Source organism: Apteryx mantelli, chromosome 14 (assembly GCF_036417845.1).
Source record: "Apteryx mantelli isolate bAptMan1 chromosome 14, bAptMan1.hap1, whole genome shotgun sequence".
In the NCBI taxonomy this organism is placed as follows: domain Eukaryota; kingdom Metazoa; phylum Chordata; class Aves; order Apterygiformes; family Apterygidae; genus Apteryx; species Apteryx mantelli.
The window spans coordinates 7,305,150-7,328,390 of NC_089991.1; the positions used below are offsets into that span (position 1 = coordinate 7,305,150).

At 55.8% G+C, this 23,241-nt stretch overlaps 1 protein-coding gene across 1 annotated transcript; it reads right to left on the reverse strand.

Annotated features, from left to right (window-relative positions):
- Window positions 1-627: 627 nt before the first annotated feature.
- ARHGEF37 (Rho guanine nucleotide exchange factor 37) lies at window positions 628-14,495 on the reverse strand. Its single transcript, XM_067305065.1, has 12 exons — window positions 14,169-14,495; window positions 13,030-13,153; window positions 12,161-12,308; window positions 11,028-11,227; window positions 9,758-9,888; window positions 8,959-9,063; window positions 6,412-6,522; window positions 4,843-5,172; window positions 3,611-3,739; window positions 3,042-3,237; window positions 2,380-2,552; window positions 628-1,749 (listed from the first exon to the last, which is right to left on the reverse strand). The coding sequence occupies exons 1-12, from the start codon at window positions 14,493-14,495 to the stop codon at window positions 1,540-1,542; spliced, it is 2,184 nt and encodes a 727-aa protein (XP_067161166.1). The 3' UTR covers window positions 628-1,539.
- Window positions 14,496-23,241: the final 8,746 nt, after the last annotated feature.

The window sequence follows — 23,241 nt, forward strand, 5'->3', positions numbered from 1 at the left end:
GTCCCATCTCAGCGGCGATGGTGCAGTCCTGCCTGGCTGTTCGCTCTGCCCTCGCCTTGGCTGCTCTCCTGCGACTCAGCGAGCTTTCCCAAGCCCCCAAAGCCCTGCGCCACCCCGTCTGCTGAATCACAGGGCCTCCGTCACCGCTCCGGCTGTGCAACGTACTTGTGAGAGCCCGGCGGGGACCCGGACTGTGCCCTGGGACACTGCCAGCCGTGACACCTCGGGGTGTCCCCACGCCACCCTCCGGGCCCTGCTGGCCACGGACGAGCAAAATCCACCGCTGCTGGGCACGCAGCAGCGAAACCCCCCCCTGCTGTCCCCCGAGCAGAGTAGGGTGGCCTGGAAACCAGTGCCCCCAGTGCCCCCAGTTCACTGCTAACTGGGATGCAGGTGGCCCAGCAGGCCCAGGCGTGCGGCGGTGTGCAGGGGGGCTCTGCCATCTCGTGGCCGTGCTGCCGCCGCGCCAGGGCCATGCAGAGCTGCCCGTGCAGCCCGGCAATGCGCCGGTGCCCTGCCCGCCCCAGAGCCCCACCGACCCGGCACCAGGCGAGAGTGGGGAGCCGAAACTCCGCAGCACCGAGCTGTCTGCGTGGGTGGAGATATATTACAACGTCAGCACATTAGTCACATTAAATAACATTGGTCAGTTGTACCTGTCACGTACAGAGTGCTTCTCATCACGAGAGTGCAAAGTGCTTAACAAAGACATCAGTAGCATTAGCCTCACTGTATGGAGGGGGAAACTGAGGCCAGGGGTGGCGCATGGTCGCCAGGAGAGCCAGGAGAGGAACCCAAGCCTCGGGAATCTCAGCCCAATGCTCTGCCCACTAGGCATCACTGATAATTTGGGTGAATGCAGCCTGATGCTGCCGTGCCCTTTCTGTGAGACGTGAAGGTTGTGCTGCCAAAGGGGCCGAAGTGGCGCTTCATGGATGGTGCCCATGCAGACACCCTTCCCCTGTAAGGAGCAGGGAGCTGTGTCTCTAGGGCTCCTCGTCTCTCTGCACTCACGCCAGCGTCTCCCTTTTGGATGAGGGGGTTGTCTGTGGGCACTGCCCTAAAGGCACATTTCCAGGAGCCCCAGTAGCTCTGTGCCAGGCTAAAGACCCCCTTTGCAGCTTGGACCTGATCTAATTGGGGACAGATTCTGCCTCCTTGTCCCAGGGACACTTTTCTCACCAATAGGAATTTTTATAAATCCCTGCAAAAACGGCAGCCCACCTGCCTTCTCTTCCTCATGAGCCTTTCCTTCGTGGTGCCTAACAGTAAGCCAACACATATGGGACATCACAGCCTCGCGCCTTCCTGCCCTTGCGTGTGTCAGCACAAAACGCATCTCCCGACCTCCGCCCCTTGCAGCCGCGTCCTCTGGGCAATATTCTGCCAGCTGCTTCCCATTGCCTTCCCTGTCCGGGGCCCTGCCACGCTGCCTCCCTCTCCAGCGTTTCCCACGGTGAGCAACTTGGGTGCCAAGCGGATGGCTCTCTTCTGAGACCAGCATGAAGCCCATGCCCTTGGGTGCTGGGTTGGTGGTGGTCACACAGGTAAGCTCCAGCCCAGGGGTTCCTGCACAGGGACTGTCACCAGGTAACTGGAGGGCACATAGCCCTTCTGGCCATTCACATCTACCAGGCTCCACTCCTTGCTTCCCTTCTTGTCGTGTGGTTCCAGCAGCAACACTGGCTGCCCGGCTTGGATGCTGACCTCCTGGGGACTCCTGGCTGCGAAGGAGAAACCTGCAACCACCTGGGAAAGGCAGGAGAAGAAGGAGAGGAAGCCCTTACTGGAAATAGGAGTCAAAGGGGGAAAGGGCATGCACAGCAGGGCAGGAGCTAGAGGAGACATGTAAGGTCTCACTCACTGAGGTCATTTCCAGGAGGACAGCACAGTATTGCCATCAATGCAGGGAGACTGGTGACTGCTTGTGTCACTAAGCACAATTCCCTGGAGCGATTTACTGACCCTTCTAGCCAGACAGACATGGAAATGGCACAGCACACAGGCAGCATGGTGTTTCTGACACCCGCAAATTGCTGCCCTTTGCTGATCCCCCCTTTCGTCCCAGCAGGAGACGGAAAGGCCCATCCCTCACTCCCTGCAGCACTCTCCAAAGTGCCCTTGTGCTTCAGGATGGTTCCTCCCATTCCGTCAGCACCAGCTCCCAGCAGGGCAAATACCAGCCTTGCAGGGCACTGAGCCAGGCTGGTGCCACACTTCTCTGCTAGGCATGGGTGGAGCACACAGCAGCACATGTACGACCACGCGTGTGCTGGAAAAACAGGTCCATACATCCACCCATACTCTGCACACACAGGGACTAGCATTTGAGCTGACAGGGCTGCTAGGAATGAACCTTGGGGTGTCTCACATTCTCACCTGGAAAGCTGGGGTGAACGTGGATACCTGAGGCTTGGGAGCTTCAGGTAGTGCATATGAATGTCGCCTCCTCTCCGTCCCACACTCCAGGGCTGTCACCTGCATCCCAGGCTGCTGGCTTTGTACTGGACAATAGGGCTGGAGTTTTCCAGCAGGGACAAACCCTCGGGGACCTGGAGGACAGGCACACACACGGTTCATGGGGTCCCAGCTGCCTGGCACATTTAGGGTTGGTTGGAGGAGAGAGGAATGCTAACTTGGCTACTGCCTAGCAAGGCACAGGAGCCCTGTTCAAACCACTCCTTTGTTAGGGGACATCCAGCAGCAAAACCCAGCAAAGGGGTTTCAAGGTGTTTCTGTGTGCAGGGGATTCCCCTTTCCCAGCCATAATTCTTCACAAGCACTCCCACAGGGAGTGAATGGGGAAACCTGAGCATCTAATGGCATCTAACAACCAATGGCAATCTAACATCTACAGGTGTAGTTGGCAAAGCAGAGGTGGGTTTTAACTGAGCAAACCCTGTAGAGGGAAGACCCAGAGGGAAATGGCCTGCTGTTTCATCCAAACCCATCCATAGACTCCAAGATGAATATGTAGTTCAGGTTTTGTTTCTGACCCTCATGCTGAGGCAGGCAAAGCCTCCCTGAAGCCCTCACAGTACCTCCAGCATCCACCAGCCATCTGCTCGTGTTCCCCTTAGTGTCCGCACTTTGCAGCAGAGCTACAATCTGTCCCCTTTGCAAGGTCAGGTCCAAATCTTTGTTGCCACTGATGTTGCTTGTCACTTGGTAAAGTTTGTCTGGGCCGTGTCTGCTCACAAGGGAAAGGACCTTCCGCTCCTCAGCAGGGTTCAGAGGCTAATGGAGAGCAAGAGACAAAGGAGCACTTGATTGGAAACACAGGAGACTGAAGCCCTCCATGTATTCCTTTCTGAGGGATCACATCCCAGTGGGCTTTTGGAGTAGAAACTCCTTCATGCTAACTATCCTCAGGGTTTGGAGACAAGTTTCCAGAACTAGAAGAGTTAAGGGTGCTTCATGCCTGGTTCACCATTATTCCCTGCCAGCCACTGTCAAAGGTCAGAGGCAATACTATAGCTGTGGCAAACCCCTCCATGTCCCTATCTCCGAGCCAGCCTCCCCTCCAAGGATATGTTCTCCTGTGCTAGGAGACCTCAGTCCTGCCTCTTCATCTAGCTGGCCTGCGAGAAACCCCCTTTCCAGCTCTTACCTGTGACACAGGGCTTGGCATGACCGTTTCAAACTTCTGGCAGAAGGTACGGAGCTGAGCTCCAGACTGCTGCAAAGTGTCTTCCATCATCTTCCAGAAACTAGGCAGAGGCATGTGGCTATGGGGCATCTGTGAAGACAGACCCTGAGATTAGAGAGGTCCTTAGGGAAGAGCTGTGAATAGGGTCAAAAGAGAAAGAGCAGGAAGAAAAGGGGTGAGAAAGCAAAAGAACGAGCCTTGCCTCTAAAGATGCACTTTGCATCTAAGATCCAGTCCCTTTTGGCTACAAAAGTTGCCCCTCTCTGACTTTGAGCCACGTGCTCTGGAGCAGGGCAGTCAAAGGAACAGCTCTTGGGCTGGACCCAGCCCACATGAGCAGTTGCTGGGTCCTGCTGTCCTGGCCATGGATCCTGCAGCCCTTCCCACAACATGAGTGGGATTATCAACTTAAGCCAGGTGTCCTGGGCTCCCTTTAGAGCTGGGGAGACCTGGCTGGTTCAGTCAGTGAAACACGGAATGGATCTGTCTCCTCCTAAAGCCTGCATCTAAAACAGGGCAGAAGAATTAGTCCCTCATAGTCCAGCTGACTGTAAAGGAAGACAGGGGGATCTAGCTCAGGAGTAGACATCTGCATCGTAAGGATCTCAAACCGAGCAGGAGGAATCCAGCCCTCATGACTAGATACTTACAATATGTGAGAGGATATCTTTATGTGGTTGCATGATGTTCTCATTTGGTCACAGGTCAGGCAAGGACCTGAACTATTATCCTCATGTTTGCAAACATCAAGCTTAGAAAGTGTCTGTGTAGCGAGGCGTCCTGAGAGACGCCTCCCAGGAGATTGTGGTTTGAGTGATGTTCATTCCTTGGGCCAGGAAGTGTCTTTTTCTTCCCTACCTGCCTGACACAGAGCTCACTGGAGCTCAGAGTTAACACTGATCTCTCGGGCACCCCATCACTAAAATACATGTGGTACTCCTCAAAGAGAAAACAGGACAATCCCTGCCAATGAAGAAATGGAAATTTGGCCTTTCCTGGTCAAAGGGGAGGAGAGATCACTTACAAATGCTAGACCATAGAGCTGTGTGTCTGCAAGGGGAGGCTCAGGATACAGGAAATCTTCCACAGTGCCCTGATGTCTGAGAAATGTCTCAAGCCTGAAAAAGGCAGGCTGTGATCTGGCTCAATCTTGCACACCAGTTTGGGCACACAAACCAAGGGGTCACTCTCACCTGCTCTAGCTCCTTTTCTGCCTCTTGCAAGACCTGTGTGGCCAAGTCCCGTTGAAGGACAGTGAGGGAGCACAGTATTTGTCCCAGCAGCTGCAGAGCCACCTGGTTGAACCGTGGGAGTTCAGCCATGAGCAGAGCGTTGATAGCGAGGTAGGTGTTCATGGCTGCCTCCTCGTCGTACGTCACACTGCCCACCTCGCTCTTACGCTCTTGGATCTCCTCGTAGTCCAGCAGCTTGTCCAGGCGCTTCTTGACCAGCTGCTGTGGCCCCACCAGCATGTCTGAGAGGCTGCAGAGGGGCTGGCAGACCAGCCTGTCCAGCCGTCGCCTCTGTGGGATGACAGACCCAAATCTTTACTTGAAACCGCCCCCAGACAGGCCCAGCTGTCTGCATGGGCACTGGGTTACCATGACAGGAAGGTCAGGGACATGTTGAAGGGCATGTGTGGAGTGGGGGGCATCTGAGGCATCTTTCCCTGGAGGCATATGGGATACCAGCTCCCAGCCAAAGTAAACTCTTGGTAGAGTCATGTGTGCCATGATTCAGAACTTGGGCTTCATGCTGACCCAGCAAATGAACGGGTAGGACTGCCCTCACGTGCGATGTCCCACAGGCTCGGGGGGATTGGTGCAGCAAGTCTCCTAGCAGACCATAACATCTTAGTTTGATGGAGGTCCTCAGCTTATGAGCTGTGCTTTTAGTCCACATAGCTACCCTCTCGGTATGGCAGAGAGGCATGGGAAGGACTGGCACTCCCTGGCTATATTGGCACTCATGTCTGGTGGTCTAGCTATCCTGCACACACTCCTCACTGCTCAGAAAACCTCCTTGACTGTGTTTACCATAACTGCGTCTGATGGCAGACACCACCTAAGAGGGAGTCCTGGAGAATAAAGCAGGGGCTGTGGAAGGAAACAGGTGGGGGGCTCCAGGTTCCCAAAGACGACCCCGGATGCCCACAAAGCATGGGTAGGTTTGGCTCAAACATGGCTGCAAATACATTGTTTGAGTCAAATAAACAGTACACTTGATTTTCCCACCATCCCATGGTGACCATCAGTGTATCAGGGCCTGAGTGCACTAATAGGCCTTAATAGCCCTGACCAGTCTCACCTGGGGCCTCCACCCACACCCCCTGCCCATGGCCCAGGAGCTTCATTTAAGCTCAGCTCTGGACTTTCAGTCTCTTTTTGAGCTATGTTGCAGCTGTGTCTATCTCTAACCCTGGATCTGATCCTTGGATGGACCCCTTGGATGGATGTGGTAGCTTGCCTCCTGCCCTCTCCCTATCTCCTTTTGCTCCTGACCACACTCCCTGGATGGACTCTGGACCTGGTTTGTTGCTTGCCATGTCTGGGGCTGCTGATAAACCCTGTGACCAGCAGCTGGCTCTTCCTGCCACCCTGTGGGACTGTGCCTGCCACTGAGGCACTGCCTGTGCGGTCGTTACCCTTGGCTCTCCTGTTCTCGGGAAACAGCTGGCCTTTGCTGTGCCCTGACAGAAGGTGCGAGAGCAATGCTTGGCAGTGATCCTTGAGGAGACCTCAAGGAGGGGAAGGGGCACTCACAAACTCTGGGAGGACACTGCGATGGAGGCATTCTGCAAAGTGGCGGTATTGCTGGGCAGTTCCCTCATCAATCTGCAGCTCATGCTTGTGTGGGGTGGACAACAGGAACACCTGAAGGAAACAAAGAAAGAAATTGGGCCTAAGAATTGTAGAAACTGTCCTGGTACGGTGCTGCTGGGGAGATGGGGTCTGGGGCACCCTTCCTGGGAAGGTGCCCTGGGGAAGCTGGCACTCTGGGCTGGTGGTGCAAGGCTCTCCCAGGCTTCTGCCACTGCAGATACTGGAATGGGACCTGCTCATTTCTGGCAGCCCTGTTGGGACTTCCTTTCTTTTGAGTGTCAGATGCCCTGACACTCAAATAATCATCACTTCTTTCTTTTTCCTGAATCAAAAAATTTCAGCTGCCCAACACACTGGCTAACTTTTAATAACCGATTCCTGTGTTCCCCCAAGACAAACCAATGTGCCAAGCCTGGTAGCTCTACGCTAGCAGCCCAGTGGGACCAATGCTCCTGGCTACTTGTCAGCAAGGTGGGGAGCTCATCCAGATCTCTCTCCTCAAGCAGAGGTCATGCACTGGCTTGCTAAAGTAATCCTCCCTGGCAAGGTGGCCAAGGCTGTCCTGTGGCTGCAAGGAGCCTGCCCTTGTCTGGTATAGATTGACCTCAAGCTGTGGCCAAGTTTCCTGGGCCAGCACTGCCTCCCAGCAGCAGAAGGCTTGGAGAGGTTTGATGTTCCCTGGTGCTTTGACATTTGTGTTTGGTGCTCCAGCAGCCCTGAGAAGTATTTATTTACCGTACAAAAACTTCCCTATCTCTGTCTGCATGCAGAATGAGACTGGTCGGAAAGGAAAGCACCCTGGAGAAAAAGAGGCTGGTAGAGACCTTTCTCTGCTCTAAGAGGCTTTGCTGTAATGTTAAACCGATGGGTAACAGCTTTCATTCACCTCCTGATGAGGATCGGCCAGGATTTTTACCCACAACCTCTAGACCCAGAGAAGAGCACGCAGAGCTCCAAGATCCCCTACCTGCTGGCAGTGCCAGAGGAAGCCCAGCCTCTTCCTCCTCCCTGGGCTCAGCTTTGCTTCCCGCTTGGAGCAGCACTCCTGAAGCCAGGCATGGAGCAACAGGAGCAGTTTCTGTCCTTGATTACTACCAACCACAGTTGCCAAGGGTCTTTCCCAAGAAATGCCCTATTTATATCCTAAATCCTGTCTTTTTTCCGCCTGTGGTCATCTTTAGGCCAGAAATATAAAAGGTGGAAAGGGACTGACCCTTTGACCAAGGGCAGCAGCTCTGAGCACACCTGTGTGTTGCTCCCTAGCCCTACAGAGGCTGCTGCACAAGCAGAGGTGACCATACTAATGTTGTATGAACCCAGAGTTGCCTCTGCTTGCAGTGGAGGCACCAGATGAATGACAGCAAGGGCAGAACTCCCAGCTGGTGCACTGAGAGGTCAGGCCTTCTATCTCCCACGGGAACACATCTTTATAAGCTTCCTGGGACAGCTACAAGAGGATTTCGGAGGAAAGAGACAGGGCATGAACACTGCAGGCATCTTCTCCTGCAAGCAGCTCCTCTGAAGCTGCATCCAAGCCCCAGCATGACTCCTAACCACAGCTTATTATTTAGGCTGCTGTGTCTATTTATCGACACTTAATGTCCTGGCTGAAAACAAGGAGCTGGCTTACAGAGATGCAGCTCCTCAAGGGGGCAGTGGCAGACAGGTCTCCGGGAGCACCCAATGTCCCAAGTAACAGATATCCCCTGTTCCCCTAAATGACGCCACATCTCACTGGCAAACAGTAGATCCAGGCTGCCATTGTCATGTATGTTTCTTGTTTTTTTTTTTTCCTAATTCTTATCCTATTTTACCCATTCTTTGGATTACAGGGAGTCTTTCAGCCACCTCTTCCTCCTTCCAATCCAACATGGAGATGCCTTCTCAGTGCTTTTCACGACTCAAGTTTTCCCAGCCATTGAATTGCTGCTATCTGAACCCTCAGCAGTTTGGTGAGACTGTCCTGATAATATGCTGTCCAGGATTTGCAAGTTTTGTCATCACTCATGGTTTCATTCCCCCAGATGTCTTTTGGGATTTCCATGAGAAAATTGTAGCAGTTACTGACTCAGATCATCTCAGGAGGAAAGCTCATTGCATCAGGCCTGATCAGGGGACATCTCTGCCTTATAATACCTGTTAATATGAGAATTTCCCAGACCAAACAACAATTAGCCTTTTTAGCTGTCTGACTATTTAGTGCCTTAAAATAATGACTGATTTAAGAACTGATTCTTCTCATGTGACACCCAGTGCAGACTGTGTGGATGAAGTCCAGGCTTTGTTTCAATCTCCCCTGGACTTGAGTGATCCTCGGATGTTGTGCAAGTCCTGGGCACAGGGATACGTTTTAGCTGTGAGAAGCAAGCCCCTGAACACTGCCAACTGCTATTGATCTCATGGGGGCTTGAAAGTATTCTGCAACCCCACAAAATGGGTCCTGAGGCCTGGATGGGGCCACTGCCCTGCAAGTGGTCAGGTTTTTACCTCTAAATGTTTCAGATAGGACACCACATTCTCCTTCAGTGCGGTCACGCTGGATGCCACACACTGGAACTTCTCTTCCAGGTCATCATATTCCTTGTCCTCTGTCTGCAAGGCAAGGGCCAAGTTATCCCACAGACTCGGGGAGCCACAGACAGGCCAGAGAATAGTTTGGGTGGGGGCAATGCCCCTCACTGGATGATAACGTAAAATGAAGCCAGGTGCCTGCTTGAGACTCAGTGCTGGGGGACAGGGAGGGGGAGAACCTGAGAGGCTTCAGGACTTTGACTTCAAAAGGGCCAAGACTGAGGGTATTTGGGATGCATGCAGAAATAGGGCATTAAAAGGGCATGTGGAGCTTGGGAAAATACCCCAGGCATAGCCTCAAGAAATGGTCCACTTCACCAGGTTTGTCTCCTTTTGTTGGGATGCCCAAGGATCCTGTAGGGCCTTTGGGGGCCAACGTGTTCCCCCGTAATGCCCCCAGCACTCACCAAAACAGGAAGAAAGGGAGCAAGGTCCACACCTGAGCCCCCACTACCCCACCAGTCCTTGAAATCAGGGACCGTGAGCCATTGCTAGATTGCTTGAAAATGGGAACGTGCTGCCATATGACAGCATGGACCACTGGGTGTCAGCGTTGGCTGCGTGGCCTCCACTCAGCTCAGCTCCGTTTTCCTTGCAAGGTGTCTCCAGGGTGTGGGAGGCAGCAGTAACACGCCAGAGGAAAGACCATGTGAGGGGAGCAGGAGTGGCCCATGGTATGGGCTGTGGGGTGGCCAGATGAGATCAAGCTCCCTACCTTGGACGCAATGCCAGTCTCGTGCATGAAGAGCCGACTCAGCCGCGTGGTCTTCTTGGCGATGGAGTGCGTGTTGAGGCGAGCAAAGCGGTCCCGCAGTGTCAGGTGCTCGGCCTTGTTGTATTTGGTTGCTGCCTCAGGTGCAGGGCACAGAAGGTGGGGAGGAAAAGAAGCCGGTGAGGGGAGAGGAACCCCTCTCGGGGCCACGGGAATCCATGAGATCCCCACATGCACAGCACTGTCCCCATAGGAGAAAGGCAAAGAGCCTGCTCACACTACTTCTTTCCCCATTAAGCATCTTCCTGACCCTAAGGATTTTTTGCCCGTCATTTATATGACAGCAGGGCTCTTGGGTTCTGCTCCTGGTGTCCAGAAATCCTGGCCGCAGCCCCTTGCAAATACAGATCAGACACAGAGTGCAGCAAATCTGGCTCACTCGGGACTCCCGCTGCGTGTGCTGCAGCATGCGTGTGTGGGGCACGCTGACTTTGACACGCACATGTGCAGGCAGCACATGTTTCCTGGCTGTCTGCCAGGTTTCGCACACTTTTCTCTGCCAGGCAGATACGTGACTCTTAGCGAGCCCCTGCCTCGCAGCGTGAATGACCTCGGTGCCTAAGTGCTGTGAAGGACAGTAAGGAAGCTGGCGTGGCAAAACAAGAGAAGCGGCTGAATAAACCTAAACGCAGAATCCTCGGCAGCCTGAACAGCCAAAACAGAGAAACAGTGAGGCTGCGAACAGCGCTGAGGCCAAGAGTTTAGAAATCATGATCAACAGAGTAAGCGTAACCCACATCAAAGAAGGATCAGTTAATCACAGGAAAACTGTTAAAACCAAAAAGAAGAGCAAACTCCTGTTTGTGGAGAGCCTGATTTCTCCTGTCCCAAGGGCAGGACTGTTCCTCCTGACTCCTCAGCTCTGGGAATGCAGACAAACCAGTTTTATTTTCAGCCCCCCCCCCTCCATGCCACCCTGCTACTGCAGCATTTGCTTCTTTCCCAGAATGACATTTGCATTAGGAGTAGGAGAGCTGTGCCTTGCAACCCTGTCCAAGGTCAGAGGCAGTGCCAGGAATTGCTCAGAGGCATTCCCTGTCTGGAGGGTTTGCAGTTCCACCGGACCAGGCAGACGGAGGAAGGGGGAACGGAAGATCTTGAAACTGACTTAAACAGGAATTAGTGTGACACTGAAGGGAGACAACCGGAGTCGCTCTGGGGCTTCCCAGGCACTGGGTCCTCCTGTCTGCACCCTGCCCACCTGCCCGCTCACCTACTTCTTTGCGCCGTTTGTACTCGTTGATGTTGGTGTTGACCTCGGCCATGGCGCTGAGTGCGCTCCGCAGGGCCAGGTAGGCGCTGGCACTGGCAGGGGTGTTCTCCAGGATCTTCTGCAGCAGCAGCGGGTACCTGGTGATCCGCTGGACTGGTATCACCAGGAAGAAGCTGAGGTCTGATGCCCCCGTGTGAGGCCTGAGGGAGAGAGGAATAGCATGGGGGTGGTGTGGAGGATGCTTCTCCTGCCCTGGCATTTCTCTGCTTCTCCCAACTTCTCTGCAAGCTTCTGGGTGAGGTACCAGCCTCTCTCCAGCTATGATGCCGTGTCCAGGGCTGTGATGGGGATTTCTGGCTATGAATCCCTGCTTTTGGCCATCTGCGCAGCCATGGTGTCAGCGCCTCTGGGGCAGCGCTGGCAGGGAGGTGCCATCCCTGCCAGCCCCCGAAAGGCAGTGCCAGCCCCGGCGTGGGCGCCCGCCTCACCGAACAGTGCTGCGTTTGTTCAGCTAACAGCCTTGGGACTGGCGCTTGCTCGGGGGGCAGCGGGGAGGGAGGCTGCGAGCAGAGCGCAGGCACCCCGAGTCCTCTCCTTCCCATGTCGTCTGGGAGTCGCATTTGCGGTGCCCAGAAACAGAGAGCAGGAAATCCCAGCAGTTCTCCCGCTGCCATTCCTGCTTCTCCTGGCTCAAATCACCCGTTTGTGACTCAGCTAATAGGACAGCAGGGGTCCGATGGGTCCCCAGGAGCCAGCCCTTTGCTCTCATCAAGCTGGGGAACACTTCCCACCATGGGCACAGCCTCTGTGGCTTGTGAGCGATGCTTTCCTTGCTGCCTGCTGGGGGTGAGGAGGAGGCAGGGCTGTGGTTGCCACCCCATTCCTTGCTTTGGGGTCCACCGTAAAAAACTGCCAGTCTGTCGTGCTGCTTTGGCAGGCAGCTCAGAGGATGGATATGGAGCAGGGCAGGCTGCTAGGAGCTACACTGCCATCACTGTGAAGTGATGGCCACGATATCTGATTCGGCCAGGTGCCTGGGGGCATGCACCCATGCAGTCAGCTTGTCTAGAGAAGGACAAGCCCAGTGTGTAAAACAGAGTTGGAGCCAGGTGGTCTCAGCATTAGGTACCTACACTATTGTTTTCAGGGTCTCCAAAATCTCTTCTTGCAGCCTCGGATCCTTCCGGTAGCTTTCCACCAGTAGGAGGGCATGCTCGTAGCTAGCGCAGTAGATCTTATAGACCGTCTCCATCTCCTCCTTGAATTCCTGGAATAGGGCACCTGGGGAAGGAGAGTGAGGCTGCAAAACTCAGTCCATTCATATGGGAAGGAGCCTTCCCACAGCACATGGCGCCAGTGTGGTCCTGGCCTGGGGGAGAAGGCAGGGCAGGATGGGCCTGGTGAGTGATGGAGCAGCTTCTCGTCCTTCACTCGCCATGCCGGGCTGCCCAGCTGAGGTGGGCCCTGTTGTCTCTGAAGGACAGAGCAGAGATGGAGGGCTCTGCTCTCCCCAGCAGGCAAGCATGGGCAATTTGGAGGCTTCTCCCCACCCTGCTGGAAATGGGGAAATAGAGCAGACAGGAATTGAAGCAGGCAGCGCAGTGCCAACCAAACATGCCAGGGCAGCAAGCTCTGCAGTCCCTCAGGCACCTCCAGCTAAACTGGGCCTGACGCTATGCCCGCTAAACCTTACTTTCCACAGGCTGGGCAGGTTTGTCTCATGCCTCGCTGTGTGAGAGTCCCGCAGGGCTAGTGTCTGAGTGGTTTCCTGGAGACAGCGGTGCGCACAAGGCCAGCCGTGCTTTCCCTCCGGCCTGGGAGCTGGGGAGATGCGGGAGGATGCGCAGTCTGTGGGCTGGAGGCTGCTACCTTGGGCACGGCGCTGGAGCCCCAGCAGGAGCCCTGCCGTGTGCAGTGCTGGGGCAGCAGCAAGGCCAAGCGAAGGGATGCCTCTGCTAAGGAGCCACTGGCATCAGTCGGTTCTTGGCACTGCTCCACTTACTGATGCAGAGCAGCTGCTCGGACTCCTGGTTAGCCGTGGCCTCGAGGCCTTCCAGGAACCGTCTGGAGACTTGGAGGATGTCATCAGTGTTCGAGAAGAGTCCTTCCAGGTCAAGATCAGGCAGCTAAAAGGAATAAAGATACCCCAGAAAAAGCCTCATAAATTAGAAGGAGGTGGAACATGCTTCCTGGAGTCACTCACACCCTCATGTCCTAGTGTCCTTCCACCTGCCTCCCATGTTACCTGAGGAGCTGGCTGGGAGCAAGACTCCATTTCAGGAGGCATTTGGAGATACTGAGACCTGGCTCTGCTCCTGTGCAGGATAATGAGGCCTTTCTAATGCTACAGAAGTAGAGGTAAAAGTATTAGGACAACCGTACTGGGTCAGACCAAGTGTCTGTACAACCCAGGACTGTGGCTGGTCATGGGAGCTGGGGAAGACGGAAGAACAGGGTGAGTACATACTGTTTTCCCAGCAATCCTCAGCCCGGGCGCTGCCGAGGATTTGAGTGTTTCACAGCTCTGGAGAGATTCACCTAACCCTACAGACTCACCTAACCATTGCTGAACGGTTCTCAGCAGCTCAGCCCAGTTTGGAAAGGGGACTTGGTCCCTCTCATATCTTAGTCCAGCATTACAGTTACCAGCAAAGAAACATTGTGTGGTGGGAATCAATAGCTTTCCCCAAAGCATCTGGTTTTTGCCAAACCAGTAGGGAAAGGTTCTGAGATACGATACAGGCACGGTCGCCCAGGCCTGCCCCTTCCAGCCCTCTCTCAGCCCATCCAGGAGCACAGCCGTGAACATCTGGGTGCCATAAAGTTGAAAACCCCAATGGTTTAAAAAAACCCACCCAAGTGCAGCTGTACTGGATCTCTTTAGGGACCAGACCCTCATGCCATAGGAGGGTGGATGTCCCTTGGGGTAACCATCCCCACTGAGGTGGATTTTAGGGGGCTGGAGCTAAGATGCCAGTCTCTTAGGAGCAGACACCTCTCCTTGGAAAGGCTGCGCTGTTGTATAGGATAACCGGACTGCCCGGCAAAGGAGGTGGAAGATGGCACAGTCCCCCTCTCCTCAGACCCAGGCAGCAGGGCCCCCCCCAGCCTCCGCACTAGCAGATGAGAGTCTCTCTCTACCTGCTTCTCCTGGAGGTGTGCTCGGACGTCCGACACGCACAGCTGGAGGTTGTGAACGTAGCTGGCCTCCGTGGTGATGAGCTCCTCCACGGCCAGCCTCTGGCTGTGCTCCATCCTCTCGTCGGGGAGCACCTCTTCAGAGATGGAGCATTCAGGCTCTGCCGCCGCCGCCGCGCACGACTCACCCGCGTGGGAGCTTGCCATGCCGGCAGGCAGCCCTGGAAGGGCAGGGTTAGGATGAGTCTGCGACTGAATCACCTCCGCAGCTTTGTGCAATACGGGCAGCCTCTGGGACCTGCGCTCTGGGATCGCCTTCTCCCGCCCCATGCCCGCTCTGCAGCCTTCCCGAAGGAGGCAACGCCATGCGTTGTGTCACTGTTGCGTGGGGCAGGGGGGCAGGACCCCGGGCCCAGCAGGGGCATCACGCGTGCAGGGTCTCCACGATGCACGCTTGCTCTGGGAGATGCACAGGCCATCCAGCACCAGTGATTTACAAGCACGGCTTAGCAGTTACCGCTACAGTATGGACACGGTCATAAAATGCTGATTGCTCCAAGTCCTTTACTGCCAGCTTGTTCTAGAGGGCGGACACGTGCCTATGATAGGCAGGCGGGGACGCGCTGAACACGGATACACAAATTCCACCGGCTGCACACGCAGCAGGACTTGCGCGAGGGCAGCTCAGCCCCGTGCACGGGCACCGGACCCAAAGGCGCACGGGAAAAGGGAGCAGCGCTGCCTGGGAGCCGCCTCTGCGCCGGGAACGCTTCCACTGCAGGGCAGCAGAGGAGGAGAGGCTTTGCCTCCCACCGCTCCCTGCTCCTCTTCTGCTGTGCTTGGGCTGGTCGCTGTTGCTCTTTCTAACTTGGCTTTCAGCGCCTGGATTATTGCCTGGTGTTTAAAAGTCCCATTCAAAGTACAAAGAGTATCTTTCCAGTGTGTGAACAACAGGCGTTTCTGTGGTAGGGAGAGCTGACAAAAAAAAGATGGGTGGGGAAAAAAAGAAACGGGAGCAGCTGTGGGCACCTTTATCAGAGACACTGGCGGCCACTGATCCACAACGCACTCGCTTTTCACAGCTGAGCCTGTTCTGATTTGCTGTTTGCACGAGGAGAACATGAAAAACCTAAGCTAATTCATTTCCTTTCCTTCCTGGAAATATCCCTTGCTCATGTTGGTGCTGAAGAGGACGGAGCAGTGCTCAAAGCAGCAAAGATAGCACTCTGCCCTGGCAGTCCAAGGCGGGAGGCCTTGAGAGAGAGAAACAGAGCACAGCCCACGCCAGCCCCGGCTTTCCACGCACAGCTCTGCTGGACCCAAATCCCACAGACTTGGCGAGGAGGATGAAAGCCCCGGGCCCGAGGGGGAGGGATGCCGGCCGGGTGTCCTCCGTAGGAGAGAGGGATGCGGAGGAGGTAGAGAACGAAGGTAGGGCCAGGAGGTCTTGGCAAGGTAGAAGAGAGGGAGCAGCACCAGCTGCAAGGCAAAGCTAGCTTTGCACGTGCCCTCAGCCTCCTGCCTGGCCAAAGCTAACCAGCAGTAAAGTCAAACCACTTAAAGCGAGGCGCCTCGTTAGGGGTCCGCAGCCCTGGGCTCCCGCGGCGGGATGCCAGGAGCGAGGTCCCGCGGGACAAGCCACAGCCTCCGCTTCAGGAATCAGCCTAATAACCGAGAGGCCGAGCTCACCACCCCCCCACGCCTGAAACGTCGCAGAAACCAGGGAACTGAGCAAAACGGTAAAAAAACAGCAGTCCTGGGCAGGCTCGGACCGGGCAGGGAGAGCAGCACCGGGGCCCACGCAGCCGCGCCGGGGCTGACACCCGCCGTGCGCCCGGCCGCGAGCAGCTCTGCCCCGCTGCCCATCGCGGGCAGCAGCGCCGGCCGCAGCGGCACGCGCCGTTCCCGGACTCTCCTCCCTGCCGGCGGCCCGCAGCATCCCCGTCTGCCCAGCCAGGCCGGCTGCCGGCTCCCTGCCCGCCGCCCCGGCCCCTCGGCCACCCCCGCGCGGCCCCGGCCCCCCCGAAATAGCCGCCGGGCAGCTCTCACCTGCCAGGGAGGCCGGAGCCGGCTCCGGGGAGCTTCGCCGGGCGGCAGCGGCGGAGGAAGTTAATGATCAACCTGCTGCGCCACAGCGGCGGCTGCCCTCGGCCCCTGCCATCCTGCCGGGCGCGGGGACGGGGACGGGGACGGGGACGGGGACGCGGCCGCGGGGGCGAGCTGCCGCCGCCGCTGCCGCTGCGCTGCCTGCGCAAGCCCAGCCCGGGCAGCCAGTGCGCTGGCAGCAGGCCAGCCGCTGTGCCAGGCTAGGAGCAGGTTTCTCACTGCCTCCCAAGGCAACCAAACCTGATGACAGGGAAAAAGCAGGTGGCAGGGCCATTGCTGCGGCCGGCTGCAACAGCAGCGGGGCCCCCGGCGCTGCGGCTGCGTCCGGCCCCCCCTGCCCCAGCTGGATGCTGCTCTGCCCTCGGATGCTGCAGCCGGCGGGTCCAGCCCGTCCTTGTGGCCCCCGCTGTGCACCAGCTCCGGCTGGGGAGCAGAGGAAGCGCGGCCTCTCTCCCACCGTAAGTAAACGCGGAGGGCCAGCCTGGTCCGCTATGTCTTTTTACGGCCTGGCTATGCCTCCGGCGTGTTCCCATCCCGGCTCGCTCCCCCACGCCGGCTCCAGCCTCACGCGCCCCTGACAGCCGGGCGTCTCCCCCCATCGCCCCACGGGCGGACGTGCCCGGCGCCCGGGGCGGCTGCTCTCCTCTGCCATCGTGCCCTGCGCACTCGGCACAGACGAGGGTCCCGAGCGAACAGAATCAAAAAAGCAGATTTAACTGAGGAAGTGGTTAAACACATTACTCCACTGGGCTTTTTGGTGTGATCTTTTTTTTTGGCTTGTGAGGTGTTTGCATCCCTATAAACAAGCTGTGGAGAGTACGGAGCCTGATTTACAACCAGCTCTCGCAGCTCCTCGGGGGACTCGTCCCCGCTCCGGCCGCAGGGAGGTGACAGCGGCGCCCTGGATTTTTCCAGGCTGACCCGTAGTGTCCAGAGAGTGGCACAGCCAAAAGGACTCTGGGCGTTTTAGTGACTCGTGCAGGTCACAAACAGCGCCTGAAACCTAGACCCAAACCTCTCTAAATGTCAGGAAGAGCTTTCAAGCACGGCGTTTCCCTCCGGCTCTGCCTCCGGTGCGGCCGCCTCGTGCCAGCCCGGCCTCCAGGCAGAGGTGCGGGGTCTGGCCCTGGGGGACAGGAGAGCTCGGGGGGGGACGCACGTGTGTCCCTCGCTGGCTCCCGCCCCGGTGCTGGACTTCCCCAGGGACATGCCCGCTGCCTTCCCTGCCGGCTTCTCCATAACGTCTCCAGCGAGGCAAGGAGGGGCTGGAGCCGCCAGACTCGGCCAAAAGCACGTCGCCCTCACACATACCTACGATAAGGGAGATGCTACGGGAAGCAGGTACTTTTAAGGATGACTAAGCAGGGCAGAAATGCAGAAATAGGAGTACAGCAGCCTCCTGCAAGGGGTGTGAAAAGACAGGGCGCACGGAAAGTCAGGTGCGTGGGGAAGCAGCTGAGCGGCAGCGAGGTCCCCGGGCAGGGCTGGCGGCCGGGCGTGAAGCCGCCATAGGAAAACGGTGGGAAGCACTTTCCCAGGCTGGCCTGTGCCGCACGGACTTAGGGAGGGATGTGTTGGAGAGACTGAGAATTGTTTTACTGCTTGGCATGTGCTTGACTGCACGTCGTGCGACCTCCGAGCCCGCTCCGTACCCATCGCGGAGAGCTCCTGCCCGAGGGATGAGCAGAGCCGCGCTGCACCGCGCCGGCGCGGCAGGGAGGAGCGCCGGAGCGAGCCGGCACCGGTTGCACAGATGCAGCCACTCGGTATCGCGCAAGCGGCGTGTGCTGGCGGGAGGCCCCGCACCCAGCGAGCCCCGCGGCAGCCCAGGCCGGGGGGTGCAAGCAATCCGCACGTGGCCAGCAGCGAGGGGTTTACCTGGCCGGGGCCTTTGGGGACACCGATATTTTCCTTTCTGGCAGCAGCGAGTCAAGCCTTGCCCAGGTATTTTCCCAAGCAGCGAAAAGCCTGAGCGCGTTGCCTTCGGCCTGGCACTGCAGAGACGTCAGAAGTGTCCCGGCTCCATCCGCAGGCAGATGTTCTTACCGCTCCCCGGCCTCAGCATCCCTGGAGCACCAGTGTAGCCGTCTCCCATCGGAGCACGCTGCCTGCATCACCGCTTCTTTGTGCCCATCAGCATCACTTCAGGCCTCACGTCGGGGCAAGAGCTCCTTCTCCGAGCGCTTGCCTGGCCCTGCCGGGGCTAATGAAGCCCGCAGCGCCGGGCGGGAAGGAGCTCCAGGTCGCCCGCTCCGCCCCGGCAGGGGCGTTGCCTCAGGCACATTTTTAATTCAAATCTGGATTTTAAAAGGCTTCGGTGATTTTCTTGCAAGACAGCCTTCCTGTCGAGTCCTCCGGAGGAACAGCTAAAGCCTCCTTTCGCCCTGGTCTGAGTAGTTTCCTTCCTGCCCCCACTCGCCTCCCTCCCGCTTGCTGGTCCTGCGCTCCTTCCACCCGGCTCCGGCCACCAGCCACGGCGGTGGGGCTGCTGCGGCTGCGGCTCTCCCGGGGCAGTTTGGGGGTCCAGGCATGGGCAGTGCCACAGCACTGTCGCTATCCCAGGGCTCTCCAGGGACACCAAAGTCAGCAAAGCGTGAGAGCAGGCTGGCTGCCACTGTCGAGCTCGAGTTACAAGAGAAAAGCAAATAAATAGGTGTGGGCTGGTCAAGCACAATTGTTTGCATTGCAGGCTGAGATTTTATACTCAGGTTAAGCCAGGCTAGAGTGACCAAATGCGGTGGTCCTGTCTGCTGTTACCCTTGGCGTTGGCAACAGCGTAGCCCTGTGGTCAGCCAGACCTCGGGCCCTGCAAAAACGAAAACCGTCAAGTAATGGCACAGCCAGGGAGGTGCATGGGACCATGTGGCCGTTGAGGAGGGCGAGAGGAAGGCAGGACTGCTTTTTTCGCAACAGACCTTTATTTGTGTAACTTCATTGCAAAACTGTTCTCGCAGGAAGCTTCTCCCAGACTTACTTGAGATGCCTTTATGTGACGATCCAGCCTTGTTAAGATCCACCACTGCTTAGCTTGTAGAAAAAGGGCTCCGTGAGCTGTCTTCTGGCAGTTTTTCAAAAAAAACCCAAGCTGCTGGCAAGACACGGTCCCCCCATGACATTTCTTGTGTGACGGTCTTGCCACAGGCCCAGTCCAAAGGCTGGAGAAACTTCTCATGGATGGCACTGGGCTCTGGCTCAAAATAGGTATCGCAATAAAAGCATCAGCATGAGAGAGGCAGATTTTCCATGCGGGAGGCTGACGTGTCTCTGCTGCGAGAGCTGAGCTCACCCAGGAATGCGCAGGCTGCCCGGAGCGCGCCTGGGAGCTGGCTGAGGAAACAGTGCCACCCCTGCCAAGGACCTGCTTGCCGCCTTCCTCCGTCTCACCCCAGACTTCTGCTCTGTCCCTGAGAAGCTGTTTTCTGTGAACAGTCCAGAGCACAGGGATTCTCCCAAATGCTCAAAACCTAGAGGATCAAACCATATAGATGAAAGCTAAAGCCATCAGGGGGCTCTCTGGGAACACATCAGATATGCTTTGAGTTAGTCAGAGCTTGCTCAGAAAATAAACACAACTTCCAGCCATGCAAAGTGCAACAGTTCTGGATTTGCCTCATAATTGTTGGGGGGGGTGGTTCTTCTTAGAGCTACATGTTTGCACAGCCAAGTTATGTTTCCTTTATTTAATCATTTCCATTATTATTGTTCTTTGGATTTCTTTCCCCTCTTAAAAGGACTTTATGACCACACACCGCTATCAGCCATTCATGTTAGAAATGAAAACGTGTAAAAAAAATAGCTGCTCAAGAATGTGCTTGCAGGTGCATCCTAATTGCAAAACTTCCTCCCACGCTGCAGCATTAGGAAGTGGACTTTGCCTCAAACACCATTGCTTTTGTGTGCTGTACTGGCTATAGCGCTGTGTAAAGCAAGAGCATTTGAGCTAAGGTGCTAGGAAAAGGAGGAAAAAGCCAGTGAAATGTAAGTTCTTCATATCAGAGATGGTCATCAGTATATGCAACTCCTGAAAATCCACATAGATGTCATTCCAATTTCTCCATCTTCTTCTGTCAGCTAGTGTAACCCATGCTTAAGTCCACCGTGGGAGGGAAGGGGGGTTGTACATACCCACCTGTGATAATTACTCCCACCTACTTTATCAGGGCTATACTGAGAGCCTGGTCCTAAACAGGCAGAAATCGCTACAGCTCCACTGGTCTGCAAGGAGCTGCAGGCTCCAGTCTCATTGCTATGGGGGCACTGCTTCCACCACAAGGCAGAGGAGATGCTAAAAATAAGCAGATAGAATTTGATCCAAGCAGAATAAATTAAGTGTCAGCTCTTTATTTCTAAGGGGTTTATTTATGGCCTCTATGCTTGCATTTGGCTTAGCCGTGTGATATATTCCCTCTTTTCACTGCATAATGGTCTCTTTGGTGAACAGTGTAAGACGTGGCAGAACATCACTTTCACTGTTTTGGCCAATCTCCTCTCTAATTGTGCTGTCACCTCCATGGTGTCACTTTGTTACAGCACAAGCCCTTTCCCCCATCCCTCCCTGCCGTGAAAAGAGACATGAAGTCAAATTAAAACTTCAGGTAGCCATTCTCTTCGTGCAGACCTCTGCCGCTGCCCCTCCTGCCTCCTCCCGGGCGACCTGCCCGTGGGATGCATGAGTGGAGTTGCTGGGGCAGGTGCTGGGCAGCCGGTCCGTGCGGCCCCACGTGGGAGGTGGTGCTGCTCCCACCATACAGCAGCCATTCTTCTTGCTCCCGTTCTTCCTCACCTTCCTTTCCGTGGGCTTTTCCCTCCCCACAGCAGATAATGCTGATGGAAAGACTGACCCTTCTTAGAAAGGTGAAGGAAAAACAGACCTCCTTCGTGGAGGAGCAAGGCTTCAGCCCCTCTCTGCCCCTCCAAGGCTACAGCAGCTCATGTCTCCTGTATCCATGTTTTAGGGCTATAAGCTTCACGTCTCCCAGTCTCTGGGGTCCTCTCCTCTCCCCACTAAGACCCTGCTGGCTTTGTGTTGCTTTTCCTACCCCGAGATCTCCAAGCACTCTCCCAGGGCTGGTGACTCAGGGCCCTTCGCTCATCTGGCCCAAGCCCTGTTATCAGCTGGGCCAGCTGGTGGTGAATGATGGCTTGAGGAAAAAGCCAGATGCAGGTTAGAGTCCAGCGAACACTGAGGTGTCTGCTTTTCCGTTCAGACAGAGTGTTGTTCACTCTCTTGGGATCAGGGCAGATCAATGTTCTGCTGGGATCCCTGTTTAATCTCTTGTTCAATGAACTAAACAATATTGCTATTTATTTTCTTTCCTTCCTCTCATTGGTGAGGAGATGGTGGTGGCTGCTTTCTCTGGTATCGCTGCTGGTAAAGGATAACAGTCTGCTGGAGAGCACAATTAGCTAATTGGCAAACTGATTATTACATAAGGGCCATGGTTTGCAAGAACCCCCGCCCCTGCCCATCAAGGTTTCTAGTGTCTCCATACCTGTGTGCAGACGTGTTTGCAGGATAGCGCATAGCATCTTCCTCTGGCCTAGTCTCATGAGCGGGGCTGGAAAGCTGGGGGCTGGGAAGCACACAGAACTGTGTACAATCTACATGGCTCCAGGCAGAGGAGAGGTCCCCCATGGACAGAGGGGCCTTTGCTGCACCTTGCAGCTCTAGGAGGAAGGACAGATGTCTCAGGACCCAGCCCAGTTCCAACCGGCCTTTCGTCTGGGTCACCGATATGCTCTGGCATGGGACACTGGCAGCAACCATGGTCCTAGCGAGACATGTCTCATAAGACAGGCGTTCCATCCCAGCGAGGACCACTGCACTTTTGCTCTGAGTGGAGAGATATCAGGAGGTCAGACCCATAAAATTCATAAAGTGCCGGGCAATACCCCTTGCTAGGCAGGACAGTGATACCAGCTACTGAAATGGCTGTGGGTCTGGACACATGCATAGTCTAAAATCCCAGAGACAGAATTCCTGTAAATGTGAGAACTAGGGAAGATACCTGCTACTTTTCTTGGCCTCTACAGTAACTTCTTGAACAACAAAACACAGCTTCTATTTGCCTCTGATCCTACAGAGACATGAGAAAGGTAAGAAGAGTTCAGAAAACTCTGGTCATTTATACTGCTTAGTCATTTACACCAATTAAACCAGTGCCTTCTCCCTGCCTGAGTCATTTTAACCGCCCACCCCGCAGAGGTGGAGCTCCACATGATCACCACCTCCTCCCAACAGCACACCATGCATTCACCCCAGGCCACCCACACGCCCACGCACCCACGTGCCCTGCTGCAGGCACCCTCCACCCCAGGGTGCAGTTGCTCTCCTGCACAAGGTGAGGGCGCGAGAAGATAAGTCGAGGCACTTCCCCTAGAGACTCACCTTCCACTTCAGTATTAGTTACCTCTGGAATCCCACCAGGATCTGCTCCTCCAGGCAAATTCCTGCAAGAGTGTTTTTTCTGGAGTCACCAAAACGACTGCTCCCTGGTCAGGAGACATTGAAGGAATTGCAATGGGGTGGGGAAGCCCATGGCCAAGAGTCCTTCCAGGGGAATAATCTGACACCTGGGTTTCCCCTTCATTTCATGAGGAAGATAAACAGCCAGGGAGAACTGGGCATTTCTGCTACAGGCTGCTGAGAGGTGGGAGCTGGAGGTGGATAGCTGCCTGGCGTTAAGGGAGGTCTCACGGCAGATCCATGACAGGACAGTGCTAGTGGGGCTGCTGCATGCCAAGGCTGAGGAGACAGAGAGATGGGGGAGAGCAAACCCAGAGGGGGTGGAAGAGGTTGAGGGAGGCAGAGGACCAGCTCACAGTGCAGTCAGTGTGTCTTCTTCTACCCACCTCCTCACATCTTAGCAAGGAGGAAGGGAGCATCAGATGTTTTACTAGGGAAGAATCTGCTGTGAAAAACAAATAGCAGCTAATACCACAGAACATAAAATGATGGCCAAGAGTCTCA

Excerpts from the sequence above, each read along its gene's own strand:
- ARHGEF37 (XM_067305065.1), bottom strand. The coding sequence starts at position 14,495 with ATGGGGCGGGAGAAGGCGATCCCAGAGCGCAGGTCCCAGAGGCTGCCC. Across the intron at positions 3,238-3,610 it reads TGCCAAGCCCTGTGTCACAG|CCTCTGAACCCTGCTGAGGA; the intron begins GTAAGAGCTGGA and ends GCTCTCCATTAG. Across the intron at positions 2,553-3,041 it reads ATGGCTGGTGGATGCTGGAG|GTCCCCGAGGGTTTGTCCCT; the intron begins GTACTGTGAGGG and ends CCTGTCCTCCAG.